The sequence below is a fragment of the Sminthopsis crassicaudata genome, chromosome 4 (genome assembly GCF_048593235.1).
Source record: "Sminthopsis crassicaudata isolate SCR6 chromosome 4, ASM4859323v1, whole genome shotgun sequence".
In the NCBI taxonomy this organism is placed as follows: Eukaryota; Metazoa; Chordata; class Mammalia; order Dasyuromorphia; family Dasyuridae; genus Sminthopsis; species Sminthopsis crassicaudata.
Window position 1 is genome coordinate 31,653,156 of NC_133620.1, and position 12,823 is coordinate 31,665,978.

At 34.4% G+C, this 12,823-nt stretch overlaps 1 protein-coding gene across 1 annotated transcript in view; it reads right to left on the bottom strand.

Moving 5' to 3' along the window:
* Positions 1-12,449: 12,449 nt before the first annotated feature.
* Positions 12,450-12,823, bottom strand: part of BTBD8 (BTB domain containing 8) — a 116,311-nt gene continuing 115,937 nt past the window's right edge. Inside the window, exon 18 of the mRNA XM_074266250.1 lies at positions 12,450-12,764. Coding sequence (XP_074122351.1) covers positions 12,547-12,764 — 218 coding nt within the window. The 3' untranslated portion in view covers positions 12,450-12,546. The remainder of the gene's footprint in view (positions 12,765-12,823) is intronic.

The window sequence follows — 12,823 nt, forward strand, 5'->3', positions numbered from 1 at the left end:
ACCTCACCCCTGGACTATTACCTTAACTGCCAGAGTTCGCCCTGCCCTAAGCCTCTCCCTGCTGCAGTCCATCCTCCATTCAGTCACTCAAGTGATTTTCCTAAATGCAGGTCCAATTACACCACCTCTCTAATAAAGTTAATAAAATTTTTATTAATTTTATTAATAAAATTTAATAAAAATCCTTATTACCTCCAGGATAAAACAGAAAATCTTCTGATTAGCATTCAAAGTCCTCCTACCTTTCCTTTTTTCTTAACACCTTACTCTCCAAAGTATGTAACAGTGACAGCGGCCTTCTGGGTATTCTGGGAACAAAACACTCCATTTCTCAGATCTCAGCATTTTCTTCTGGCTGTCCCCAATGCCTGAATGTCCTCCCTCTTCATGTTTACCTCCTGGCTTCCCTGATTTCCATTAAGTCCCAACCTCTTAATTCTAGAGCTTTCTCTCCATTAATCATTTATAGCTTATCTGTAGATATTTCTTTGTAGTTTCTCCTAATAGATGAGTTCCTTGAGAGCATAGGCTGTCTTGCCTTTTTATCTTTAGCACTTAGCACAGTGTCCAGCATATATGAGATCCTTTTTACACATTTATTGACTGACCAGTTTAATCATCTTTAAATGAGACTCCTCTATGATTCACCTCAGAATCCAGCTTTTGCTTGGAGATAACCATTTGGAGAACTCATGACCTACAAGGTAACCATGATACTTCTGGATAATTATTATCAATTTTTCCTTGAAATCAAGCTTACATTGGCTACTTAGCAAACGTCCTTAAGCATTGTCTCCCCCATTAGTATGTAAGTTCTTCGGAGTAGGATCGATCTTACTTTCTTTTGCTTTGCACATAGTTAGTTCTTAATAAATGCTTATCATTCTTTCATATTTTCTCCTAGTTCCACTCTCTGGCTTCAAGAAGAACAAGTCAATTCCCTCTTTTAGAAAATAAATCCGCAAACACTAGAAGATAACCATCAATTTCCAATCCTGTTGGGTCTTACTCTTCAGGCTGAAAATTCCAGTTCTTCAACCAGTCTTCAAATGGCACAATACAAGGTCTTGCTGAAGAATTTTGGAATAGATTGTGTGCTATGGGAGTTACTAACAAAGGCCCACCCCAAACAGCATACTTTCATTAAAAAAGGCACTGGGCTGTATGAACAATGTAGAGTTGAGTAGCTCAAAAGAAACATAAAATGCACACATTTAGATAATTTACCCCAAATGTTCACATGCACTTTTTGTTCCCCACCTGTGGTAGAGCATTCTGAGCTCACATTGGTCTGATCTGCCATAGTTGGACACATTGTAACTTGACTTTAATATAAATGATGTTATTTTGGTTCTCTGCAAGAATGCAAGACAACAAACAAATTAAACTGCATGATTTTCAGGTCCTTCTCCATTTTGGTTATTTACACCAAGGCAGTTTAGTTTATCAATTTCCGTCCTAAAATAGGATACCTAGAACTGAACATAATACTAGAGGTAGAACTTGATCTGGGCAGAGTTCAGCAGGAATATTATACCTCCTTCCCACACTGCTGAATATGAAGCCTTTCTTTATATTTTGTACTCCTTTGAAATTTTATTTCTATTTAAATCTAGTTTTCACATAACCTTTATTTATGAATATATCTTTCCCATCCCCCAACTAGTGAACCATTTCTTGTTAAAAAAAAAAGAAAAAAAAAAGAAAAATCAATCTAAAAAATGAGAAAAAAGAATCAGTTCAACAAAACTATCAACTGTGACTGATGGCATTCATTATATTCAAAACCCATTGTCAACTTCTTCTGTGAAGGAAGGAGCTACATTTTCTCCAGTCCTTTCTGAGCTAAGCTTGGTTATTATAATTAAAGTGCCCTTAGTTTCAATTTTTGATGTTCTTTTGATTTACACTTTTGCAATTGTTGCATACATTGTTTACCTGATTATGTTCACTTTGCATTAGTTCATTTAAGATTTTCCAGGTTTCTCAGAATTTTTTATATTTGTTGATTTCTTATATGACATCCCATTTCATTCATATACTATGAATTGTTTAGCCATTCCCTAATTGACATTTATTATGCTTTGTCTGCTTTGTTTCCTGTACAAAAAAGTGCTGGAATGAAAATGATGGTATATATGGAACCTTTCTTTTAGTCTTTGATAATAGATCCTTCAGTGGGTCAAAGAGTATTTTATTAACATTTTAAATGTACTTCCTAATTGCTTTCCAGGATGCTTGGATAAAATTATCACTCTATCAAGTATATTAGTGTGCTTATTTTTCATCAGACCCTTCAATATTTAATAGTTCCATTTTTTATCATTTTTGCCAGTTTACTGTATATAATTTTTTTTATTAAAGCTTTTTATTTACAAAACATATGCATGGTAATTTTTCAACAATGACCCTTGCAAAACTTTGTTCCAAATTTTCCCCTCCTTTCCCCTACTCCCTCCCCTAGATGGCAGGTAATCCCATACAAGTTAAATATGTTAAAATATAGGTTAAATCAATATATGTATACATATTTATACAATTATCTTGCTGCACAAGAAAAATCAGATCAAGAAGGAAAAAAAAACCGAGAAAGAAAACAAAAATGCAAATAACAGAAAGGATGAAAATGCTATGCTGTGGTCAACACTCAGTTCCCACAGTCCTCTCTCTGGGTGTATATAGCTCTCTTCATCACTGAACAATTGGAACTGGTTTGAATCATCTCATTGTTGAAGTGAGCTATGTGTGACAAAGTCTTAAGTATTGTTTTGATGAACAACTTGTTGCATTTCTTTTACTTTTAGTGTTTTGGATAAATCATGTAACTATAAATAATTTGTCATTCTTAAGAACTGTTTTGTTTGTTTTTAGTATCACTAGATTTTTCTATGATTTCATTAGGTTTTTTTTAGTTGCCATATCATTCCTGTAATATAGATGGACTTAGGTACTTGATTTGTTTGCCAATTCCCAGTATTTCTCTCCTCCTCAGTCATGTTCATATTTTCCTATTCGGAAAAACTCAATCTATTTCCTCTGATTTATATTGAATTTTCAGTCCACTAAGACTCCTGGATATTTTTTTTTTAAAGATTAATTAGTGTCTAGTCCTAACTCTTCCATCCAGTAATTATGAATTTGTTTTGGAACCTGACTTTTAAGATGACCTTTTTGTTCTTTTTCTCTTTAAAGACATTGTTTTATACTAACAAAAAAGGAAAAAAGATCTTTCTTTTCAAATTTCAAGCTTTTCAAATTACAGATGGCTTAAAGGACTTATACACAAATATAATATTAGGAAAACTCAATATCCAGTCCTTTAATTTTCAAAGGGAAGACCACCCCTCTCCCCCACTGAATTATTTTGACATTGAAGATTAATGCGACAAATAGCCATTTAAGATTATAATATAAATATATTTTAGGAGCTTTTAAAATAAAGGGAACAGAAGCATAGGAATGGAGGTTATTTTAATAGAAATTTAGTATGGCACAACTCCCACAGATGACTCAGGCAACTACTCACCTACTCCCCAGAAAAATCTCACCAGTTTGCTAAAAAAGAATCTCCTGAGAATTTTCAGGGCAAGTAAACATTCTTTCCACGTTTGGTAGCAGTACTAAATTATTGGTAATGTATTGATTGAATAATTTCTTCAAAGACACAGAGACTTAGATAGCATGGTATAATAGAAAAGACTGGGAAGAACAGAGTAGACTTTGTCAGATGACCATGACTTGGGTTTGGAGCTATGTGGCCTTGGGCCAGTAAGTCAATGAATTGTTCTGAGCATCATATGTGTTAGATTGTAAGCTTCTTGAGGACAAAAACTCTTCTCCCCCCTTTTCCCCAGTGCTTAGCACAATACCTGACACACAGAAAGCACTTAATAAATGTTTATTGAATGACTAATTAAGACAGTGCATATAGTGCTGAACTTGGAGTCAAGAAGACCCAGACTCAAATCTTTCCTCAAAAATGTACTGGTTGTGTCATCCTGGGTAAATTGCTTAATCTATTTTAGTCCCAGAATATAAAATGGGGATGATAATATAGCTATCTCCCAATGTAGCTGAGAAAACCAAATAAATAGTATTTGTAAAGCACTTTGCAAGCCCTCAAATCTTATAAAACAGACTTGTACTCATCAATTTTTGACTTTTCTCACTTCCTTTACAAACATCATAAAATGTACCCTCACATCAGCTTCTTAGGATTAGTTATGTTGTGGTGGTAAAAGGCCCATGGGGAGGGAGCATTCTAGGAAGATGTCAGTAAATTTCTCTCTCTCCAGATTTCCCCACAAATAGAACAAATTTGTGCCTCAAGGCAAACATAGACTGGTGAAAAATGAAGGGGACTAGGGACAGAACAGAGCTCCTGCTAGGACAACTGCAGGGAGGCAGGGGATTAATTTGGGTGAAATGCAAATTCTTCCAGGCTAGCTCTGCAGAAACATCAAGTGGGGAACCTGGGACTAGCAGCTGAGTCTGAGAGGACCAAATGATCCTTGATTGGGAATGCCAGGCCCAGCTGTGCTGCAGAGGTGTGGCCCTGGGCAAGAAGAACCCAGCACACCTGTGAGTGTAGAAGCCATAGGGAAGGAATGCTGCTGGCTGTGGGCATTCAGGAGGGGGGGAAGCTCTTGGTTTGGCATTCCAAGTAAGGAGGGAGAGCTAAAGGGAAACTAGAAGCACTATCCTGCCACACCATGATTAGAGGTGCTAATATTAATACTTCTCATTTTAAAAAAATGAACTAGCAAAGAAGAAAGAACTCAATCATAGAAACTTATTATGGGAACAGGAAAGACAGGGATTCATCTTCAGAGAATAACACTGAAGTAAAAAAAGCTGCTTCTACCCCAAAGAGTAATGTTAAATGGCTCCCTGCCCAGAGAAAATTTATGGAAGAACTCAAAAAAGACTTAAAAAATCAAATGAGAAACACTGAGAAAAACTAAAAACTAAAGAAAAACAAGATTATGGAAAAAAAAAGGAGAAATAGAATTCTAAAGATGAAATAGCTCTTTGAAAATGAGAATTAGGCAAAGAAAGCCAGTGAAGCTATAAAAGACCAAGAAATAACAAGATAAATTATAAAGAATGAAAAAATAGAGCAGAATGTGAAACATCTTATAAGAAAAACAACAGATCTGGAGAACAGAGCCAGAAGAGAAAATATAAGAATAACTGGACTGCTAGAAATTTTTGACCAAAAAGAGACCCTTAACACAATAATGTAGGAAATATCTAAGAAAATTGTCCTGGAGTGATAGAACATGAGGGTTAAGTAGAAATAGAAAAACAAACAAACAAACAAACAAAAAAAACAAAGCACTGATCACCACCTCAATGAGATCTTTTGTTGAAAGCATATAGGAATATTATTGCCAAATTTTGAAACCCCCAGGTCAAAGAGAAAATTTGGCAATATTCAAGAAAAAAACAATTCAAATATGCTAGAATTACAATTAGAATTGTACAGGACTTATCAACAGCCATAATAAAAAACTGCAGGTCCTGGAATTTGTATCAGCGCGAATTAGGTTATCCCTAATATTGAATGGGAAAAAAAGAACATTGCAGATTTTCATGACCTTCAACTAAACCCGAACTCAGTAGGATATTTAACATATGACAGCCAATATCAAAGATTAATTTCAAGGAACTTAATATGGACGAGTTGTTTTTTATATGGAAATACAAAACACATGTTTAAGATTGTCATCAGCAATTGGGTAGTTCAAAAGAAAGATTGGGACAGAATTGAATATGATCTGACTCTAAAAAGCAAAACTGCCTAGGAAAAGGTAAAAATAGTAATTGTTATACAATTGAGGTATAGAGGAAGAATAGACACAGATACTGGAAAAGGGCTTGTAGTTCTGAAAACCTACTCATCTCAGGAATGGATCAAATAGCATATATATATATATATATATATATATATATATATACATATATATATATATATATATATATATATATTTATATATATATATTTATAATGAAGGATATAGAACGCTCCAAAATCTCCAAAAAGAAATAGAGACTGGTGTTGGGGGAGACAAAGAGTTCGAGAAGAAAATAAGGGAGGAATCCACGGGTGGGGGAAGGTGAAGCAATAGCAAGACAAGTTAAAGAGCAGAATTAAAGCAAAAAAGTTAGGGATAGGACACAAAATATACATAAACACAACAAGGATCAGGAGCAGAATTTAATGGAAAAATATACAGTACAGCTAGTAATCATTGCTCTTAGACAAAGTCAAACTTAAAGATTCAATCAAAAGAGAAATCTACATTATATGTCAGCCATGCTAAGATTGGTTTTGGTGCATGTTTACATATGAGTAAATGCATGTGTGTGTATATGTTTTTTGTGTCTGAGTATAGGTAGATATGTATGCATATTACTCTATGTATTTGTATTTATATAGACATATGTTTATGCGTATGGGTCTGTGAATGGATATGAATGTATATGTGTATGTGTGTAGGAGGGGATATGTGGGTGTGAGTTTTTGTGTGTATGTATATATTTATATATGCATCTATAAATATATCTGTGTTGAAATATAATCTACTTGGGGGAGGTAAGAAAGATGAAAGAGGGAAAAATAAAAAAAAAAAAAGGTACATTGCAGATAACAAAAGAACAACCTACAAGGAAGCAAAGATGGACACTCATGGATATAATTTCTTCTATTATATACTCTTTTTTAACTTATTATATTTTGAATCCTCTCTAATGTTCTGTTGGGCACATGACAATGTTCTGTGTTATTTTATTTTCCTTTTCTGTTTTATTTTTTCTATTTTTTTTTTTTAAATTAAAAAAAGCCCTGGGATCTTGTTTTTGGGGCCAAGAATGGGAAATGTGCCCTCTATCAGCTTCTTATTTTAACTAATTCTTGTTGTGGTTTTTTTTTGTTGTTGTTGTTGAGGCTGGGGTTAAGTGACTTGCCCAGGGTCACACAACTAGGAAGTGTCTGAAACCACATTTGAACTCGGGTCCTCCTGAATTCAAGCCTGGTGCTCTATCCACTGCGCCACCTAGCTGCCCCTTAACTGTTAATTAGGCATTCATTTTTTTTTTTTTCTGCCATTGGGAGACAAATGACCTTAAGACTTTTTATATTTTGGCACTAGTCATGGGCTCCAGACATAGGATCCAATATTTAGCATTAAAAGGGATCTTAGAGGCTGTTTAATCCAATCCCCTCATTTTTCAGATGAGGAAACTGAGGCCCAGAGAGGCTTGTTCAAGGTCGCAGCTCATAAAGTGGAAGATCTAGGATTCAAGCTAAGGATTTCAAATCCAAGTCTGGCAAACTTTCCCCTGCTCTACTTATGACTCTGGCCTGATGTATCAGTATCACAACCATCCCTAGGAACTCTGATGAAGAAAGCACATTGCTAGTCTCCTTTGGAATCTAATGTATCATAGGGATCATCACTTTGGGTGGCAGTGGATACTATAGTGAAGATGATCTGAGTTCATATCTTCCCTTAGACACTTACTAGGAGTGTGAATTTGAAAAAGTCATTTAACATCTCTGTGATATCTCAGTTTCCTCATCAGTAAAATGTGGATAATTTTATCCAGTCTCCCAGAGTTATGAGATAAAAGGAGTTATTTGTAAAGTGCTTTGTGTACCTTAAAGTGCTATATATAAATGCTAATTATTATTGTTATTTTTGTGATTATTTACCACTCGACATTTCAGCACTTTTTTTTTTCTTCCCCATTTCTGGATTTGTGACATAACCAGTAATACAATCCGAGTTATGGCAAGGCAAAACACAACACCAAATATAACTATCCAGATAGGTACAGATGCTTCAGTAGGAGGTGTGAATGGAGGGAATTTTTAGAAATTTCCAAGTCTGGTCATTGTTAAAAATGATGTCAAGGTGAAATGAATATAATACATTTTACATATGTCAGTGAATTTTTTAAAAATAATTTGAGGAAATGAGATAAACATTGGATAGTTCACATCCTGCAACTTAGAACAGGAAGGTAAAGTAGTACAAAGTAACTGTTTTTGATGTCAGGAGTTTATACAAGCCTATGTTACAAATCTGGATGGTAACGTGGAGTCAAGTGCTTAGTCTGTATGATGATTTCCAGTGCTTTTCATCCATCCCTCTGTCATGTTTTCTATTTTTGTGAGTCTTAAAGAAAACCCCCTGACCCAATCCATTGTTCTTTAGATTAGATTAGATCTTCCTAATTTAATTCACACAGCATAATTTTAACTTAAATGATACAAGTCTTTTCCATCATTTCAACTTGAAATCAGTTTGATTTTCCACATTTTTACATATATTTTATACCTATGACTTATCTTTAAGCAAGCTGTCCTTTCATTTCTAGAATAGAAGTTCTTTGAGGGCAGGGACTATGTAGCTTTTAATTCCATGCCTCCAATACTTAGCCCAGTGCCTGGCTATCCATTCCAGTTATTAGTCAATTTGTGAAACATGCCAGCTATGTCTGAAGCATATCAAGTCATAGAGAATGTAGGGGCTTACTGAATGCAGATTGATATGCTGATCAGCTTTTAAAAATTTTTTATAAAAATTTTTATTTAGGTTTTGAGTTCTAAATTCTATCCCTCCCTCTTTCCCTTTTTTCCCCACTTCCTAAAATGGTAAGCCATCAGATATAGTTTATACATGTACAATTATAACATTTCCATTTTTTGTACAAAAAAACTCAAAAGAAAAAATTAAAGTTAAAGTTTGTATTCAAATATCAGTTCTTTCTCTGGAGGCAGAGAGTATGCTTCATCATTAGTCCTTTGGAATCAACTTGGATCACTATTTCTGAGAAGAGCCAAGTCTATGATAGCTGACTCTCACACAAGTTGCTGTTACTTTGTACGATTCTCCTGATTCTGCTCACTCAACATCAGTTCGTGTAAATTTTTCTTAACTTTTTTTCTGAAATTATCCTATTTATCATTTCTTACAGAAGAATAATATTCTATTACAATCCTATTCCATAACTTGTTTAGCCATCCTCCAATTGATGGGCATCCCTGTGATTTCCAATTCTTAACCACCACAAAAAGAAGTTATATTTTTGTATAAAGAGGCCTCCCTCCTATTTTCTGAATATCCTTAGGGGATAGACGTAGTAGTGGTATTGCTGAATCAAAGGGTATTCGTAGTTTTATTGGTTTTTGGGCATAGTTCCAAGTTACTCTCCAGAATTACTGGATCAGTTCCAATTAAGTGTCCTGGTTTCCCCATATCCCTTCTAGCATCCAACATTTTCCTTTTTTGTCATATTTATATGACAATATTATATCATTCTGATGTGAGGGGGTATCTCAGAGTTGGTCTTAATTTGTATTTCTCTAAACAATATTTAGAACATTATTTCATATGACTACAGGAAGCTTTGATTTGTGTCTCTGAAAATTGCCAGTGTATATCCTTTAAGCATTTATTGACAGGGAAATGAATTGTATTTTTACAAATTTAACTCAGTTTTCTATATATTTGAAAAATTAAGCCTTTACCAGAGATAATTATTGCAAAACTCATTCCTCACCCATTTTCTGCTTTCCTTATAATTTTGGTCTTATTGGTTTTATTTGTGCAAAAACTTTTTAATTTTACATAATCAAAATAATCTATTTTACATGATAAATTTTAACTGAAAACCTCTGACCTAGTGCTTTGACCATAACCAGTCATTCTAAAAAACCTTTCTTCTGTCACTGAAAGTTGTTTAGTGGTGTCTGAAATCAGTGCCACTTTTTATTTTAAATTGCCAATAAAACCATCTTTAGTCAGTTTTGCCTGGCAGCAAAATGTCCAGTTTAATTTTTTTTTTCACTCATTTTTATTATTGTCATATGGAAGGCATCATGGTGCAGTGGATAGAGACCTAGCTTCAAAGTTGGAAAGACTTGAGTGCAAGCCCCACTGAGGATCTGTAAGCTGTATGAAACATGTAGGCTATGTGACCCTGGACAAATTGCTTAACCATGCAATACTCCAGGCAAAAATTTTTTTGTTTTGTTTTTAATATTAGCCAGGTTTTTCAGTTAGCTTAAGAGCCACTTTTTTCCCAGGAATTACACGATCACATATGTTAGGAGACTTTTCATCATTTTTTCTTCTTTTCTTCTCAAGGACAATTTCACTTTTAAACTCCTATTTAATAAACTGCTACAGATTTGAATAAACATGACAAAGATCAATTGGGTCATATGCTGTTAACCTGGGCCCAAGAGTTTCCTGACAACTCCTAAGTTCTTTCAGTTATCTGTTTTAAGAGCTGATGCCTTTAAATTTTTTCTTTTAATTGACAAGCTTTTATTTTACCTTCTTCTCCCCCTCCATTAGAAAAAAAAAAAGAAAAAGAAAATACATATGTATAATCAAGCAAGAGATGTTTCCACATTGGCTATGACTAAAAATGCATATCTCCTTTTTGGTAAAAGGTAAACAGCATTCTTCATCAGTCCTCTAGAATTGTGGTTGATCAACTGTGGTCATTGTATTGATCATAGTATTTAAATGTTTAAAAATTGTTAGTCTTTACAATGTTTTTGTATAAATTGTTTTCCCAGTTTTGTTCACTTTACTTTGCATCAGTTTATCCAACCCTTCTCTGCTTTTTCTCAAACTGTTATTTCTGTTATCTCTTATGATTCAATAATATTCAATTTCATGGATATACTGGACAGCTAGGTGGTGCAGTGGATAGAGCACTGGGCTTGGAATCAGGAAGATTCATCTACCTGAGTTTAAATGTGGCAGACACTTAGTAGTTGTGTGACCCTGGAAAAGTCACTTAACCGTGTTTGCCTTAATTCCCTTTTTGTAAAATAAGCTGGAGAAGGAAACAACAAATTATTTTGTTATCTTTGCCAAGAAAACCCCAGAATTGGTGACATGAAGAGTTGGACAAAATTGAATAAAAACATGAAGATATTATTCAGTTATTCCCTAAATGACCCCTTCAATTTCCTATTCTTTGCCACTGCAGTCACTCAAAATACTTTTTGCTCAAAGATTTAGTAGTAGTATTTCCATATCAGAAGGTATGCACAGTTTAGTAACATTTTGGGCATAGTACCAATTGACAGCTCTACCAACAGTTCATCAGTATGCTTATTTCCCCATGACCCCTTCAATGTTTTCCTTTTTTATTTTTTTTGGCCAACATTGCTGATCTGACAGGTGTGAAGTAGAAACTCAAGAGATGCTTTAATAACCATTTCTCTAGTCATTAAGCGATTGGGAGTATTTTTTCAAGACCATTAATTGCTTGAATTTTTTTCATGGAAAATATTTTGGTTATAACCTTTGAGCATATATTTACCAGGGTGTGATCCAATGCCTTTTGACACTGGTGCATTCTTTCTACTTTGCACCAATATATGGACTAGTGATTATAAAGTTTATATTCAGATAATTTTTTTGATTTTAAAAATAGAAAAATCATATTTTTGAGAGTCACATGGACCTGGGTAAATGAAAAATTTTGTAAAGAACTTAAGTAGACATCTTTTCCATTAGCATTCCTGTACCATTTGTCCCAAGGGAGTTGAAGGAACAAATTAGTGAATGAAAACATTTATAAAGTTGCTTCCATGTGCCAGGTGCTTTGCTAAGAGCTGGGGCTACAAATACAAAAACAAGACAGAACCTACCTTTAAGGAACTTACATTCTAATAGGGGACATATGTCCAGAGATGGATTGTAAAGTCAGATTGTTAAAAAAAAAAAAAAAAAAAAAAAAAAAAAAAAAAAAAAAAAAAGTTAAATGACAATACTTTTTTCAGAAGCAATAGCAATATTGATTTGATTATAGTTCCTAGAGCAGGAGCTGGAAGTGGAAAGGAGAGAGAAAGAGCAGGAAGCATACCTCTTATGGTGTAGTGCTTGGGAATACTTCCCAACTCACAGGACAGATGCCTGGATGATTGCCTCTAATCCTATAGCTCATAAACCCCTATTAGTATATTTGCTTTTAATAGTCAGCCAGAGGATACAATTAGCTCAAAGCAAAGGCACTTCCTGAATCGACAGAGTAAGCTTTTTTTCACAAACCTGGAAGCAAATATATCTAGCATCAGTAGCAGAGAAAATAGATACACATTGAGGGATAAAACGAAACGTTTTAGCTTGATTAAATGTTAAGAGCTTAGCTCCTTCTAAAGTCTGATAGAATCAGGCAATAACCTTTTTCCAGACTTCACAATTATGCCCCAGCTGAACTAGCCACCTGGTCCTTTCCAAACTCAGTGTCTTACCTCTCTCCACTGAATTGATAAAGACTCTTTCCTACAGGTAGCCTTTTCCCATAATTTTATTCCCCTTCCCTTGTAATTCAAATAGCTTTGAATTTACCTTTTAAAATATTATTGCCATGGGGCAGAATGCAAGTCTTTAGAGGCAGAGACATTTGTCATTTTTTGTCTTTATGTTCCCTACATACAGCATTATAATTTATATACAGTAGATACTTAATGTTCATTGAATTGACCCAATGATTCTTTGACATAGGTTCTTTCTACCGCCATGAGACTATAACCTCTCCATGTCTCATCATTTTGTAAGACTCTTGTTCTTGCTCTTCCATGATTCCTCTACAAATTGAACAGCCAGGGGATCTTCTCAGAATCTCTTGATATGGCAAAGATACCAATGGAACATGAAGACTTGCCTCCAGTTTCACTCTTTTTTTGGTCATACATTTTCTGATGGTGATATCCTTTATGGTTCTTCTCACTTCACCAAAATCAATTCAATAAACATTTGTTAAAACTCCTACTTTGTTCCACCTACTG